This window comes from Macrotis lagotis, chromosome 7 (assembly GCF_037893015.1).
Source record: "Macrotis lagotis isolate mMagLag1 chromosome 7, bilby.v1.9.chrom.fasta, whole genome shotgun sequence".
Taxonomy (NCBI): Eukaryota; Metazoa; Chordata; class Mammalia; order Peramelemorphia; family Peramelidae; genus Macrotis; species Macrotis lagotis.
This window is the reverse complement of record NC_133664.1, coordinates 63,867,244-63,884,841: the sequence shown is the minus strand read 5'-3', so window position 1 is coordinate 63,884,841 and position 17,598 is coordinate 63,867,244. Positions and strand designations below refer to the sequence as shown.

General features: G+C 36.2%; 1 protein-coding gene across 15 annotated transcripts in view; it reads right to left on the bottom strand.

The window, feature by feature from the left end:
• KIAA1217 (KIAA1217 ortholog) overlaps window positions 1–17,598 on the bottom strand; it is a 564,114-nt gene that overhangs the window by 51,414 nt on the left and 495,102 nt on the right. For 12 of the 15 annotated variants that reach the window (XM_074192996.1, XM_074192998.1, XM_074193004.1 and 9 more), the window contains 2 exons: window positions 11,237–11,341; window positions 10,689–10,738 (listed from right to left, as the gene is read on the bottom strand). In XM_074192996.1, the coding sequence (XP_074049097.1) occupies window positions 10,689–10,738; window positions 11,237–11,341 (155 nt within the window). The remainder of the gene's footprint in view (window positions 1–10,688; window positions 10,739–11,236; window positions 11,342–17,598) is intronic. The other 3 variants (XM_074192997.1, XM_074193001.1, XM_074193011.1) reach the window with 1 other exon arrangement.

Here is a 17,598-nt window from a genome sequence, read left to right as displayed (position 1 = left end):
GGTACTTCCTGCATTAATGCACACTGCACCCTCTTCATGTATTCTCATTCTGTACAACTTTGGTACATGTTCCCTTATAAATATTTCAGGGCTGGGGCAACTCCAACTTACTGGGGGTGGGGGCCCTTCTTTTGACTCTCTTGAAACTGAATAGATAATAGAGCGCATGGGCTCTGATGGTTTTTTCCCTTCATTCTTGTCTCATAAATAGCCTTTCTTTTCTGGCAGTACATTGTTCTAATGATGTCTTTTACACAGTGGCTCCAGTGCAGTTCTTGGTTGGTGATGCACTGTGGCCTAAGACATCCACCACACACTTCTCCATTGCCCTTTGGGTGACCCTCAACTTAAGTTTTCAGAGACTCTGTGATTCCTTGGTCTGCAGAGAACATCACCAAAAGATTTTTTCTTTTAAATAAAAAAAAGTCTTTCTCTGACCTAGAACAAATTCATTCTCCAATTTATAGTTAGGTCTCCTCCTTTTCTAAATCTATGTCCCCATGATCACCTTATATTTGTCAACTTGAGCTTCTTTCTCCGGATGGGAATAGTACTTAAATATCCCTAGAGTATACTTTAGCAAAGGACAAGCAACTAATTAATGTCTAACAAAACTGATCATCTTGCCAGGCTTCACAGAGAGTGTTTTGATTGGCCAAGGGACTTAATTTGGAAAACAGTTATAAATAAACCATTAGGTTGGGAATAGAACAGTCAAGGAAGGTATATTCTATTTACATATCCTGGTAGATGAAAAGATGAAGGATGGGGTGGAGCAAGTTTCTATTGTTAGCTGATAATTGGACATTTTAGTCCTTAGCTTTATATACTCTTATCTTGTTCAACCTGATGATGTAATAATGAACTGACTCACTGTTACCAGGTAAAAGTTTTCTGAAAGGGGGCAAGAAATTTGAGTAATGGGAAAAAACATACAAAAAGTTAAAACAATTACTCTAGACATAAATAAATTATTTAAATACTTTGAAAGTGGTGAAAAACTTAATTGCTAAGGTTTTAGAGATCACTACTGTGGGGAGGAGGGCAGAGATGAAGCAGATAATTCAACTGTCAAATACTGTAGTACTATAAGTACTTACAAATAAGCAAGTACTATAAATATTTTCACTTTTAATATTTTTGCATCATAAAAATTTGAGAACATCAGTAGTTTGTTATTAAATTTTTAGTATTATTCATCTCAATTAGAACATTTTTCTTATGTATGACTTCAATACAAGTTTTTTTCTTAAATGTAATTTTCTTATTTCCAGAACCATAATTTCTTTACTGGATATGCTTTTAGTTTTATGATACTTCTTGAAAAAAAAGTCTTTTTGAACTAAAATTTGTTTTATAGTAAAACTATCTAGAAATTATAAATTCCATTGAATGAGGAATAGAAGCATTTAGCAGAATCTTACTAGTTGGAGGATGATTGGTTTCATATTTTTAATAAACTGAGTAAATCAGATCAATGAGACAGCATTGTGAAGACTAAATTTGAAGTGTGTGACCTAGAGAGGATGGAATCCAACTTTAGCTTTGCTACTTCCATATATACAACCCTAGAGAACTCAATTTCTCTTTCTTGTCCTCAGTTCCCTCATCTGTAAATTGAGAGATTTGGATTGGAAGTGTTCTTTCAACTCTAAATCTTATAATTCCATGAAATATTGAAGGAAAAAAAAGTCACTAAATCATTATAGAAATAATAGAGGGGGAGGGTTGGGAAGAAGACAAAGAGTAAGGCAGCAGGGAGATCTGAGGGACAGTTTCAGGCAGTATGATGAAGAAATACTGAGGTAAGCTCTAGAAAGGTGACAGAGCAATTTAAGCATTCTAGAGATTTAAGCATTCATAATGGCAATTTTAAGAACCTCTAGCTTAGAAATGAACAAACATTAAAACACATGCTTTTTTTCAATGAGAAGCAAAGTTGGCCTTTCTTATTAGGAAGTAGGACTGGCTTGCTATACTGAGTAAGAGTCTGGGATAGATAATTCACTGACTTAAAATCACACCAATAGGAAACTCCTGATATTGGAGTCCTTACCCCAGCATAAGTTTTGTTAAGAGTAGAAAAAGTCTAAATACCCATTGGGTATCTAGAGCACAAAAGAAACACCAAGAAAAAGGAGAATGGAGGAGGAGGAGGAGGAGGAGGAGGAGGAAAGACAAATTGCCTATTTCCTTTTTTCTTCCTGTAATCCATGGTGGAATTTATTAAACTACAGAATTTAAGAAATCGAGTCATTTGAGAAGACAGTGTACAAGTCCACTACTTCTGTCATTTCAAAAAGGGTAAAGGAAAGAGGAAGTGGAAAAGCACTGGTTTTGGATCAGAAGACATAGGTTTGGATGTGACATTACCTATTTATCTTGAGCAGGTCACTTAATCTCTTCAGGTCTCTGTTTGCTCATTGGCAAAATGAGATGGGGGTGATTAAATGACTCCTAAGAGGTCACTCAGCTTTAAAACTATGTTCCTCTGACTCAACAGCATAATGACAGGAAGGGTGTGTGTTAGATATTTGTGAAGAGTAGCAATGATTCCAAAACCTGATCTCACAAGGATGGGATCCAAGGACCTCAAAGACTCTCACCCCTTGAAGGATGGCCAAACTCATTCAGATTTTTCGTAAGATTCGAACAATTGGTAAATAAACCCTTTGGACATGATCAGAATTGGCTACCAGTTAATTCCAAGTTGACTAGCCAGAGTGTAAGTGTTGAGGCTATCAAATTATTACCCACCAGCCTCTTAAAACTCAGGAATTGCTTGAACAAGGATCACAAGGATGCAGGAGGGACTGTGCCTTCTTTATATGGATTTTCTCCACCCCCACCCCTTCTATAACATACATGCTATACAAAATAAGAACAGAGGAAGTACCTTCCTGAGTCAAAACTACGGATTACCTAGCTGAGCATCCCATCTCTGACACTGACTGCCAAAGAATGTACAATGGGAGAGCAGGATGTCTCTTTAACCTTTAACTGGAAGGTCAACCTCAAAGGTGCTGAATAAATGTTTTTGGACTGGGAAAAAAATAGGGCAAGCTTTCTAGCTAATGTATGACTATTGCTTTTTCAGTGATACATGGAGCCTGGAGGAGTTATGTCCAGAAGAATAAAATAAAATATGCACTTTGACTTTTGCCTTCATCTTGAATTGAAATGTTTAATTCCATTTCATCTAAATGGGAAATCAAAATAATTGATGTGCATGGTTATGCACAAAGGGTCAGATAACTCAAAAAATGAGTGCTATGTTATGTAAGACAGGGAAAAAGAAGGCCAGGTTGACTTCTCTCCAGCCCCTGCTACCAGATGTGAATTCCTAATTGTATAATGAAGATGATTTCATTCACATTTAGGCAAACTCAAAAAGTGCAGTAGTTTTGTATTAGGACCCCCGCTATTTCACTTCCCAAGAGCTCAAGGATTTCTTAACCTTTTTCTGTATTGGGGACAGCCTGGTGAAGCCTATGAACACTTTTGTTTTCAGCATCCTGTTTGTAAATGCAATATATATATATATATATACATACATATGCATACACACATATATATATGTACATATAAATGTGTGTGTCTAATGATGACTAGCTCTAGGACTGGGGAGACATGGAGAGAAAAAGGGAAAAAATTTACTTGCTAATTTTGTTGCACATTTGAAAGCAAGTTGTGCATAGTGGATTTGCAATTTCATATGCAATTGTCTTTTTATTGTGCTGGTATAGAACACTTGTTTTAGTCTATAAATTAAAATAAAAGAAAAATTTTAAAAAATGCATAAAATAAAATGTGTAGGATTTTAAAGGGAAATAATTATTTTGAAATAGTTATTTTAGATCTATAGTTATAGTCATAGATATAGATATATAAAAATTAATAATAAGACTTCAGTTTAAGAACTCACTGATTTAAAGGCAGCCAGTGGCAAATTTCCTAACAAACCACCACAGTGGTACTAATCAGGATGAAATGTGGCCAAGCTGGTGAGGCAGTTGCCTTCATATTTGTGGATGCTCATGCCCATTAACTGGAAGGAACATGTTGTATCCAAACACTCTAACCATTTCCGATTAATGCATCTGCCTCACCCTTTAAACCCTATCTTCTATCTGTAATTTCAAACTTGGATCACTTGGATTGGGGGCAGGGTGGTGGTGATGGTGGTAAAGGAAGATGGAGACAGACCCTCCAGAGGAACTTTAGTTCCTTTCTTCAGTCACTCATCCATTCATCATTTTCTTTATAAATAAATCTCTTTTTCTAGATATTGGGGAGGGAATGAAAAGAAGGAACTGTCCAATGTAGAGAACAAGCAATTATTAAGCACCTTCTATGTTTCAGGCACTGGGTACTTTACAAATAGTATTTCATGTGACCCCCCTAACAATTCTGGGAAGTAAGTACTACTCTTATCTCCATCCTACAGTTAAGGAAATAGAGGCAGAAAGAAATCACATAGCTAGGAAGTGTCTAAGGCCAGATCTGAATTCAGGTCCTCTGGACTCCAAGTTCAGCTCTCTAACCAGCTGCTCTGAGTTTCACTCAAGAAGAAATCCAAGGAAAGGTGCCCTATCTCTTTCCACAATCACCAAGGGCAGAAACAGATTCTATTTAGTTTTAAGCCTTAACAGGACTTTAAAATGGACATATAGCAGGTGACAAGTCTTTATGGAGGTTCACAAACCATCTCCCCTTGCCTGAGTGTTGGGGGGGGATGATGATCATAAGAATAATTGGCATTTCTTAGGCATCTAAAGGATTAACAAAGTGCTTTCTTCACAACAATTCAATGAACCAGATAGTCAAAAAGAATATTATTCACATTTTAAATATGAGAATATTGAGTTAAGTAATTTGTCCATGGTTATGTAGCTACTATTAAGACTCAGGTTTCCTTAAACCAAGTACAGGCTTTTTCCCCACTGACTTGTGTGGCTGAAATTAAATTCAACTTAAAATCAAGTGTTAGATATCTATTATCTAGACACATACATGTGATATATGCATACCCAACATGCATACACGTGTATTTATAAAAATAGTCAATAAATAAATATGTATGTACATAAATACATACACATGTGATATATATATACATATATATGTGTGTATATATATATATATATATATATACACATATATATATATATATATATGAGAGTGTGTGTGTGTGTATGTCTGTGGACTTGAGACCAGATGTGTGATTTCATCAATGACGGGTATCTTCCCCAAGGAATTTTCTTTATCCTGGCAGATCAGCTACTTCTCTGAATCTTTTAATCTTAGGTAACAGCTGGGGGAATTGGGAAGTTAGCATGCCAGGCTCACATAGCCAATATGGGTCAAAAGTAACACTTAGACCCTGGCCAGCACTCCATTTCCTTTACCAGGTTACTTCTCATATAGCTAATGATCAGATAATATTTAGTTTATTTGAAAATCCATCCAGAAAGATTGGGTTAGAAGCCTCTACTTTAACCTGGCTGTTTGTTTTTTAAAAAGTAAAAGCAGAATCTACTAAATAAATTATTAAATTAAAAATTTATTAAATTTATTTTTAAAATTATGAATTAAATATATTTAAATTAGGGGGTGACAGAATCAAAGATTGTCAGAGATAGAAGAAACCTCAGAGGTCATCTAGTCTGGTTTCTCCAGGGGTGCTTCTGATGTTTGTTTAAACCATATCTAGGAAAGGTTACTGTGCCAGGTTGGCCCTACTAGCAAGTCATGTGATTATATATGACTACTTTCAGAGCCCCAATAGAGCTAGCAATGACCTTAGGCCATATTTATGGAAAAGAACAAAAGAGCACTCTAGAAAAGCTAACTAAAGGATGAAGCCAGAGGCAGCATGCTATAATGAGTACAATGGACCAGGAGATAGGACTCTTTTGGAAATTCCTTACCATGTGAGAACATCACACAACCTCTCTAGACTTCAGTTTTCTAACTTTGAATGTAAGGAGTATGGAACTAAATCAACAGCTCCAAGACTGTGAATTCATTGTTTAAAACATTATTCCGAGAAGGGATCTACAGGCTTCACTAGGCTGCCAAAGGAATCCATGGCATGAAAAGGGTTAAACTGCCCTAGCTAATATGACATCTAAAAGGTCTCTTGTCTCATTCAGATATCCTATGATATCTCCACTATTTTTAAGTCTTTGCTACCCTAACTGGGGACAGTTTTCCAAGACCCTTCTCCAACTCTCTTAGAATTTGAAACATGTGACATCTTTATGATGCAAAAAAGAAAAAAAAAAGCAAAGTATAGCAAATAAATAGAAACACATTAAGAAAAATCAACTCTTACATATGCCTAGGTATCACCATATTGGGAAGAATCTTAGATATTGAATCAGAAGACTTGGATTTAAATCTCAACTCTCTTGTTTTTTTATGACCTTGGACCAGTTCCCTTCCCTCTTTGGGCCTGTTTTTTCATCAGCAAGGGTGGACAAGTTGATCTCTAGGTAGCAGGATAACAGATTTAAAACAAAAAAACCTTTTATAAATGAGGAAACTGAAGTCATTCAAGTAGTAACCTACAAATCTGGAATTTGAATTCAGATCATCTGATTAGAAATCCAAGGCTCCTTCTGCTTCATGATACTGCTCTCTTTGATCTCTGAATCCTATAGTCAAGAGGACTTGAGTTCTAATTTGATTTCAGACATTTATTATCTGTGTGACCCTGGATAAGTCATTTAACCTTGATTGCCTCCCCCAAATACAAATAAATATACAGCATCCCACCCCTATCCCCAAACTCTTCAACTTGCATTCTCTTGGATCTCTGTAGGATCCTGGGCCTCTACCTTCAGCTAGCCATTGGTGTATATTTAGAAGGATGAGAATCTATTTTAGAGATAGCTAGATTAATATCATTAGAATGTAAAATCTGTTAGGGAACTGCATTTGTAGATATATGTATATACATATATATATATATATATATATATATATATATATATATATATATATATATATATATACACAAATATAGATCATATAACTCCTTCCAAAGTCACCGTAGTATTTGGGTTATCCATAAGATGTAATCTGTCAAATTCAAATGGCATCCCTTTGAAAAATTTAATCCTGATTCTAAGAGGAGACTGATTTTACTAATGATTCTTTCTCCTGTACTTTTTGTCCTCATCTTTTAAGGGACATAACCCCTTTTTTTCTTAGCTGCTTAGATGTTCAATCTCCTCATCTCTTTCTTTATCTAATCTGGTTTCTGATGAAGAGATAACTCTTCTCAAGACCAACCTTCTTCTATAAGTTCACGTGATCACCCCCTCTCTCTTTAATCTTCAGACTCTTCCTATTTACTGGCAGCTTCCCCACTACCTAAAACATGCCCAAAACTTCTCCGCTGTTAAAAAATGAATGAACCAACAAAAAAAGAACCCTTCTGGCTGATCCTCCCATTCCATCTCCCATTCTGGTGTCTTTGCATTCTTTTCCATGCTTGAGATGGCCTCTTTCCTCAGTTTTTTGCATATCAGAATCTCATTTGCTAAAATACTCAAGTTTACTCAACTCTGACTTCTATGACACCTTTTTCCATCCCTATAACTGCTGGCATCTTTTTCCATACATCATTGCCTTTTATTTCTTTTTTTTGTCTATTCTGTATATATATATATATATATATATGAGAGAGAGAGAGAGAGAGAGAGAGAGAGAGAGAGAGATTGTGTGTGCCCATCAACAAAATGAAATCTTATTGAAGGCAGAGATTATTCTATTTTTTAAAATTTGTATCCTCAATGCCTTGGTTCATGGAACTGGTGTTTAATAGGTGCTTAATGGCTGACTGACTCTGCCCCCCTCCCCCACCTCATGAATTTCTCATCTTGGCCCAAAAGACCTTGGAAAGTGTTCTTTCTCAAACTCCCAAGAATGTGGTAGCATCTGGAGACTATATGTTAAAACATATAATGTACATATGCATTTCTGTAATGGGTAAAATATTTTCTTAGGATTTAAGAGATTGCTATCTCTTCTCCTAATCCTGGCATGATGAATGATTTAACCTCATTATGATTTAATTTACTCATCAATAAGTCTTGTCTAGTCATTTCTTTCTTGGGATGTTGCATAACCTCTATTGCAACTGAAACCTCTGTGGACAGATACTCTTAAGAGTATGTTTGTGTTTTTAGTGGGGAATTCTTTACTGAAAAGCCCTAAACTAAATGGAAATATCTCTTAAGGCAAGTTAATAGACCTTTATGAAAGAATCTTAGTTACTCTTTCATTATGTGGTGGGAATGAGATTTCAGCGTCTTTACTAGAGCAAAACTTTCTTGACCAGGGTCTAAATTGTTCCCAGATCCCTCCAGCTAGAAGTAATTTCCCCCTCTCATGAACTCTCTTGCACTTTATACATATCTCTCTTGAGCATTTGATGCCTACTCTGTATCATAGCTATCTGTCTTCTCTCCCTTTCCAAACTGTATTCTTCTTGAGGACAGAATTCTTACTGAGAATTCATGACTTCATCTTTGTGGACTCTCTCTAAAATTGTAGACTGGAGCTCCTCCATACTCTAATTGAAGTATCATTGAGCTGCTGGGACCAAATTGCATTCACCGTCTGGTAGGTAAATCCTGAATTTAGTTAGGCTGCTCCTTGAATGAGATAGTATCAATCATTAGTCTCATATTCAAAGCCCTTTCAACTTGGTAAGACCTACTGAGGTTGTCAAACCTTGTGATTATCAATGCTAGTCTTGAAGCCAGGAAGCCTTTGGTTCAAATTCTACCTTTGACACTTTGACACAGTCACTATGTGACTGTGAGCAAGTCACTTAGGCTCAGTGTGCCTCTGGTAACCCTAGAACTTACTGATAAAGTTATAGTCATGTTGTTATCCATATGATGCAAAGAATTTCCACAATGGGAATTTCCTGAGTCTTTGTATATTTACAGAAGACCAATCAGAATTCATGCCCTGTTGACATTGCCTTCAAGAACCCACAATCGTTTCTCTCCACATCATGATAATGGCATGGGTGGGCCAACTTGTGAGCATTTAATAAATATTAGTAAAACGAGTGACGTAAAGGGATGAGGAATTGAACTGGAAAATTTAGCTTCACAAATTTCAAAATTCATCCTGATAGCTCATATTTTCCTCTGATGAACCTCATCCTATTTCCTAACTATTGCTCTGCAGGCTAATCCTAACCTGATGAGAGAAAGCTCATTTTTCTGATGATTGCACTAACTAAAGAGGCTAAGTGAATTCTCCCAGTGCATTGGCAGGATGAAACTCTTACTGAATATAATTAACTGCAATTAAACTCTTCTGCCCTTTTGCTACAGAAGTCACATATTAATCCTAATGAATGTGATCCATTTATTTTTGCCTTTCTCCCCCCAGATATTCTCTCCATGTCTCCATTAATCTCACTTATGAACATGGGGGTACTTGGGCAGAAGGAAATATGATTCATCTTTGAGAAGGGTCTAAATTGTGTTTGATAACAGCCATGTTATCATGACTATCTGGCTTACAGGGAGGTCACATGAGCATTATCAAAGAAAGTAAGCTTCAGAGATGACTTTTGGGAAATTTGTAAGGGGTGACAACATCTCCCATTTATCTATAGTTAAAAGACACTTGCCTCACAAGATAATATTTTCTTAGAGATATGCCATGTGAAACTCTCTTTTTACCCCCAAGCAATTTTCCAAAGAAGAGGAAAAATATGACTTGAGTTTTTTTAATCATAATATATATATACTTATATATCTGCATCTTTCTTGTCTCCAAGAAGCTTCAGTTTTAGTTTGCCTCAAATGATCAATTAGTTTTTATTCAGATTTAATTTTCTAAAAAATGAATCATATTTATACAAATGAACTAATACAAAATATGTGCTACATGAAAAGGTTTTACAAATGAGGAAAGTTCATAGAGATTTATGATTTATTCAAGGTTACCCAGTTATTAAGCAATGGAATTAAAATTCAAACCCAGATCCAGTTGAATGATCTTTTTCCTCTTTCATCTTTACTTCACCTTTTAGACACTGTATACATTCATGATAGCTGCTGTCTCAAAAAAGGAATTTCATTCATGCCAAGACATTGGCTGGGGAATAAAGAGACAGGATCAAATACTTGTTGAGTCATTCACTGGTCATGAAGCCTTGGAAAAATCACTTCCACTTTCTAGATCTCAATTTCCCTGTCTGTAAAATGATGGCAACTGTGTTTGTGTGTACCTGTATGTATGCATCTGTGTATATATGTGAATAATGGACCCTTTCTCAGAATAATATTTTTAAATAGTTGAAAGAAAATGCTAAATTTGAGTTAGAAGTAAGTAGAAAAATATATCCCCCCCAATCCAAGGTCATGCACCCTCACTTGAGAGTTGATGCTAAGAACCCCCGGAGTCAATAATCATTAGGGTCTCTTATATTTCTAACATTCTATGATTCTAATAACTTTGAGTTCCCTCACTCAGGAGTATTTTCATTTGAAAAGAAGACTAAAGGATCAACACTTTACCCCAAATGAATTAATTCAAAATCATGGAAATTCAGGTGTCAGGAGAGATACTTAGCAGAGCTGTCTTCCTGAAATTTCTACAATTCCCACCAGATGAATGATGTTCCCTTACAAAAGCACTGGGAGACTTACCTGCACCATCTGGGAGGTTCTTGTTGGCCATAGTCTTCATCATCTTCTCACTGAATAAAAAAGAACAAAGTTAGACAGAAAATGTTCAGACTCTATCATCTTCTATGTAAGCAATCAACAGGAATCAGTGATGGTATTAGGCAATGAGGGTGTTCTAGCATCACAGCATAAGCACTGGCTGGGATGGACAAGACTTCACAAATTGCATTCCTTAACTGCCCGGTGAAATGTGGCTGAAGATTATTCATGATTTTCCAAATGCATGGTGAATATGGGAGGGAGGAGAAATGTAGATGGTGGTTGCAGGAACTGAGCTGTGTCACGTCCATGAAATCCACATGCACTGGGAATCCCATTTACCTTTGATGAACCCAAAAATTTAACTTGCATTCTCAGAATAAATAAAGCAAACCCGCAATTCATAGATGGGTGAAATTTTCCACTTCATAATGATTATAAGGAAATCGATTTGGGTTGATGAATTATTTTAATGATTAAAGAGAAACAGATTTCATGATTTGTGAATTTTTATTTTGTTTTCTTTTTACCTAGAAGCATCTTTGCTATTACTTGTATTTGGCCCTTTAAAAAGCGCAGACTGAACAAGACCAGTTAAGCTGGCAATCTGTTTCTCCATGGCTTGCATCCTTTCTCTGTAAAACAAGAGAATTGTTTGTTAAAGCTTTGTTCATTTTTTCCAGACTCATTTTTCAAGGTGAATGATCACCAGAGTGTCATACAGGTACCACTTGATCTGCTGCAAGGGCTCCTAACAACTTGTGGTAGGGAAACAGAATCTACAAATCCTCTGTGGAGATCAAGGGCAGATTATCAGAGTTTAGTAGCACTAATCTCACTAAAAAGACACTTTGAAAGATCATCCAATGCCTCCTGAAAAACTTAGGAAAGTATTCCCCCACTGGAAATAATTCTGTCTCTTTGTCATATATTTTTACCTATTTCTGGTTTCCTAGTCCCATATTATTTACCCAACACAAAAAGGGAATCTATTGTAAGAATGCTTCAGGTTTGCTGAAACAGACTTGGAAGCTATATTTCTCACCTGGGAGAAAGAAGTGGTACAAGTGATGGAGGTTGTCTGTCCATTTTGTTGAGAACAAAGCATTTTGTGATCACCAGGAAATGTAAATGAAAAACAACTGTTCTTATAAAAACTAGAGAATGATAGAGTTTAAATTGATGTGTAAATAGAAAATTAGAGAAAGCTAAATCTAAAGACAAAAGTATTTAATCCAAGCTTTAATTTGTGAGAAGTAATCAGGAAAAAATTCAATAATGACATTCATTGGTAGATCAGAAGACTTGCTTTGTAGGGTTACTTAGCCACTAATGTCTCAAAAAAAATTGACTTTAGGGAGAAAATAGAGAGTAAAGACACTGAAAGATCATAGTATGAAGGCAGAGGATAGGGTTCAAATTCTACCTCTGATAACTACTAAATGTAGGTTTTTGGGAAAGTTACCCCTATTACTGGGCCTCTAGCTTCCTCATCTGTTGGACTAAATGGCCTCTCAGATCTTTCCAAACTCTAGATCCACAAATATCTGGATTTATGCAATAATGACAAATAGAACATATGTGATTAAAAAATCCTACAAAATGACTTCATAGGTATAATGGATATCATATTGCTTGACATTTCAATGGTTGGGGAAGAGCTCAAAGGGAAGGTAAGAATTTTGAACTCAACAATTTTAAAATGAATTTTAAAAAATTCAGCAAAGAATTAATTACCTTGGGAGTTCTATTGAATCTGACAAACACCTTCTATTTCAGTAAACAATTTGGTAGATGTGGTCAGGTCAAAAATTCCAGATGGATCCAAGTGAATTAAGCTGCTACAAAACCTAGTTCACAGAATGGGAGTTAAGGCTTCCTAAGGCCATCTGTCATAGGTTTAGAAAAGATTAAGCGATCCTACAAAGCCAAGGTTTTGTCATCTTTGGGAAGAGCCGGGTGTCGGGAACTGTAAGTCTCTGCCAGTGCTGACATCTGACACTGCCTCATTGGATGACCTTGCGACACTGATTATTAGTGTGGGACTTCTGGTCTCTCTGTCCGGGATCCACCAGGCCACATCTCCAGCTAGCTGCTTAAATGGGTTCAATCTCTTGCCATGAACACAATGGCGGTTTTCCCAACTCATTTCAGTGTTGTTTTTAAAAGGTAACAAATACCTAAGCCACCCCTGGGTTAATAAAGTGTTATATTTAGAAGCAGCAAATGTAGCTTCTTCCTTTTCCCCATATTTTACTTTTCTGTAGGTGGTTCTGTTAATAACACAGAGCTGCTTTGGCAGGCTTCTGGGCAGACTGGCTAGCTAATGATTATAAAATACATTTAGGGAAAAAATCAATTTAAGCATCAAGCATTATGATTCCTCTATTACAGATGTGTGGAAGGAGGAAATTGAAAGATGCAGAAGTGACCCGGCATCTGCCTCTCTTCAGAATGTTTTTCCAAATGTTCCCAGATGCACTGGTGAGTTTGAAATCTCTGTATTACCAAGCTTTTCCCATCATACCTGTGTTGCCAGGCTCCTCACTGCCAAAATGCAGTCCATGTCAAAGAGAAAAATTAGTAAGAGATTCACTTAGAAGCAAATTAGTCAGTAGAGATTAAGGCCCCCATAGCCATCAGACTCAGAAAGGTGGGAAGGTAGCTCATGCTTCCAATAAGAATCAGTAAGTCAAAGGCAAACTTCTATTTCTGGTCCAGAGAATCTTTCATGGAAGGAAATTTCAGCTACATCACTTACCTAAAGTTAATAAAGTCATAGCAAATACATGAGAAAAGTCTATATCTGAGGGGCTGAGGTTGATGTAGCACTATCTCCAGACTAAAAAGTAAATCACCTTTTAGTAACTTATATAATGGATACCCATAAAAGATAAAGATGAAGTTTTATACTGTTCCCGCTTTATTTTTGTTTTCCCCAGAGCCTAGCACACTTACTAGAATGAACTTAATAAGTCTGTGTTGGTAGACTGATTGAGTTCAGTATAACTTCTACATTATAGGAAATGGCAAACCACTCCAGTATCTTTGCCATGAAAATTCCAAATAGAGTCATGAAGAACTGGAACACAACTGAACGGTACTACCAGCAACAGACTGGAGGTATAGCAGGGAAGAAATTCTGTGATGGGTCACTTTCCTTCATTTTTTAAAGTAATAACCTTCATTTTGTTATGCTAAGTTGACACTGGCATTCAATATTTTCCTGTTCCATTCAGAGAGGAAATATGGGCTTTTAGATCTACTTTTTGTTCTTGTTATAATATCCATTTCTCTACTTCCTTAAGATACATTTATAAGTTGTTTTGAAGAATTTATATGTAACCCAGTTTGTTTTTTTTGCAAGGCTAGGTGACTTGCCCAAGGTCACACAGCTAAGTAATTATTAAGGGTTCGAAGCTGGATTTGAACTCAGGTCTTCCTGACTCTAGGGCCAGTGCTCTTTCCACTGCACCACCTAGCTGCCTCTACAATAGCCTTTTAATTGGTCTTTCAGCTTCCAAGTTTTTCCTTATCCTATTCATCTGGAACATTTTCACCAGGTGTTTTACTTAAAGCATCTTAATCATCTAATTTCCTCAATCAAAAGCCTCTGCTAACTCCCCACTGTCTATCAAATAAAGCAGAATTCCTTTAGATCAAAGTCCCAAAGCCCGACCTGATAACAGTCCAAATGAACCTTGAAAGTTTTATCTCTCCCTCTCTGCTTTGTATTCAATATTTGCTCTTGCCAAATTGAATTACATGTAGTTCCTAACCTGGACCTCCTTGGTCCCAGGACTTAGTCCATGCTATTTCCTTTACCTATGCCCTTCACATATGATCCCCCTCCCTTCTTTACTTGCTGAGACTCTAACCATCCTCCCCACGCAACTGAATTTACCAACAACATGAATTCAACATTCCACAGAAGAAAAAGCAACCATTGTCTCTGAAGTCTGAGGAACTAGGTTTAGATGCCACCTATTTGCTTTTGGACAATTTACTCAACTTCTCTGGACATCAGTTTTGTCATCTGTGATATCTAGGAATCCTTTCAGTTCTAGATATATGATTTCACACTTTTATCCTTTTCTCTTCTTTGAACACTGGCACACCTTTTTACCATGCACTAGCATTATAATCATTTGCCTACCATATACACTTTTTATCATGTCTCCTAGTCTATAAATGTTTTAGGATATACTTTCTTACTCATACTTGTATTCTTCACATCACCTTAGCTACTTTGGGTGGGCCCATAACCCTTTGTCTTCCCCCCAGACCCTGGATCATTCCAGAACCCCCCCCCCTCTAAGAATTTCCTTATCCCTTGTATTCCCCTTTAGTTTGGTTGCTTGGCTGTCCCACAGGTTTCAGATGAGATGGATGGATGAACAAAATAACTTAGTGAAATTTTCTTTATTTCCATTTTTGCTTCTTTATTGACAGATAATCTGCAATTCACCAAGGGTTTCAAAGATACTGATGGTCTTAACTCAGGCTTTGTTTGGTTCAGGGAATAGATACTACCTTATTTAAAATGAAATATATATATATGTGTGTGTGTGTGTGTATATATGTGTGCATGTATATATCTATCTATATATCTATATCTATATTTATATCTATCTATCTATCTATCTATCTATCTATCTATCTATCTATCTATAAAGGAAAACCAGTCTACAAGTAATAGCTTTCTTTCCTTATGTTCTTTTGGAGGCTTTTTGTCAGAACAGGAGAGCACCTGGAAAAATGTTTCCAACTTGTTGAAGCAAAAGCTCTGAATCCATCATTTTCTTCATGTACAAAATAAGGGGATTGGATTCAGTTCCTTCTAGCTTTAAGATCTGATGAGTCTAAGATCCCAGGTATTAAGAGCTCAGTTCTCCTTTTTTGTATCTGTGAGGTGAAAGCAAGATAACCTCCAAGGGCAGAAGGGAATAAATACTGGGTCTTCTGCTGGAGGCAACCCTTGAGTAGGTAGCCTTTGACAGTGTTTACTAGGAGGCAGGTGAAGGATAATGTTTAAGGGAATTCTGTGAAATTGGAATTGTTCCTTTGTTGAGGATTCCTGAACCTGGTTTGTGGAAAGAAGGAAGAGAATTTTTCACTCCCATGATTCCCGACTCGCTTCAATACTTCTAACTGGAAGGTCAATTAGACTAATTATAGGATACGGAGTGTAGCTGGGAAGAATAGAAGCTCAAAAAAGGGAAGGGTCTCCTTGTTTTAATCTATATGTTGCCAATAGCTAGCAGAGGGTTTTATTGTGCTAAATTTGAACCAAAAGCTAGGACAAATGGCCTTGGCAAAGATTTCTTTTTCACATTTTTAATCACTTTGCAATATTGTCAATCTACTCTGAAATCAGGACTCTCCTGAGAAATCTGTGGCAAATGGTCACTCTTGGTATTGGACCTATCAAAGCTAGGAACGTGCCAATGTTTAAGAGTTCCAGTAGAAGATACTTTAGGTCTTGCAGCCTAGAGTGACCATCATGTGGATTATGGATGCACACTGTGTAGTTATGGCCAAAATCACTTTAAAAAGGTACTTTTTTGATATATGGTAATAAAAAAAACCTTTTCCCTTTCTTATTTAATCATGAAAGTGTTTCTGGTTTCAGGATTCATTTGAGGGAGATTATCTGATTTATAAATTCATAAATAAGATTGTCTTTCCATTTCACGGTTGGTAATCTGGAAACAATTTTATGGTTTAACTAAATTACAGCAACTCAAAGCTTATACAGACTTCTCTATGAAATGTTATGAAATATGTTTTAATATGAAAGAGGAAAAAGAGGAAACCAGTGGAGGAAGAGAAATTAAATAAGTCCTGTCATTTTACTGCAATGACAATTTTGCACATTAATCATTTGAATGTTAAAGACACTAAAGTCAACACATATGTATGTCAATATCTCTGTGTTTAAAGGAAATACAGGGAGGGTATAACTAATGAAGAGACTACCAGTTTTTCAAATGTTTTAACACATCTACCTTATTAAGCTGATAAACTAAACATTCAGTTTCCCCAAATAAAATTGCAGGGTTGGGTGTCTTTATGAATCCTCTCCAGGGTCCAAAAGCCAAGAACAACAAAAGGTTCAGAGCAGATTCAAAAAATGTGTTGGTTCAAGGAACATGAGACCTATTGGAATTCAAAATGTGGCACCATTTCTGGTAGGAATGGAGAAGATGAAACAAAATGCTCTATTTTTTCAATTTCTTCTCACTCTAATTCCAATCAATTCAATAAATATTGATTTTATGCCTACTGTTTGTAAGCACTGTATCAAGCATTAAGGAAATGGGTGAAGAATGAAAAGAAAATATAAGGGTCAGAGCCTTTAATAAATGCTTATACTTTGATTATTGTGTGTGTGTGGGGGAGTTAGATAAAATCGTAATGAGGGCAATTTTAACGCAATTAAAATCTGATTAAATATAAAGGAGATGATACAGAGGAAGATAAGGGAGAGTTAAGAATGTATAGATTTCTACCAAATGAGATCAAAGAAGACTTCACAGAGAAAAATGGTACCTACTTGGGCAAGTCACTTAATGCCATTGCCTTGCAAAAAAAAAGAAAAAGAAAAAAGAAAAGGAAAGGAAAGTGGTACCTGATCTGAACTTTAAAGAAAGAAAAAAAATCTTACAATAGGATATTGGGGAGCTACTTCCAGTCGTAGGCAAGAAATGTACAAATGCCCCTAAGAAAGGAAGAAATGATAGAATAAATAGTTCATTTGGCTAGAATAAAGATGTACTGAGAATTCCTAAAGAAAAAAAGGCAAAGAAGGATCTTTGAGCAAGGTTTTTGAGTGATCAGGTTTGAGCATTAGAATATTACTCTGAATGACACAGAATGGAGGGATAGGAAA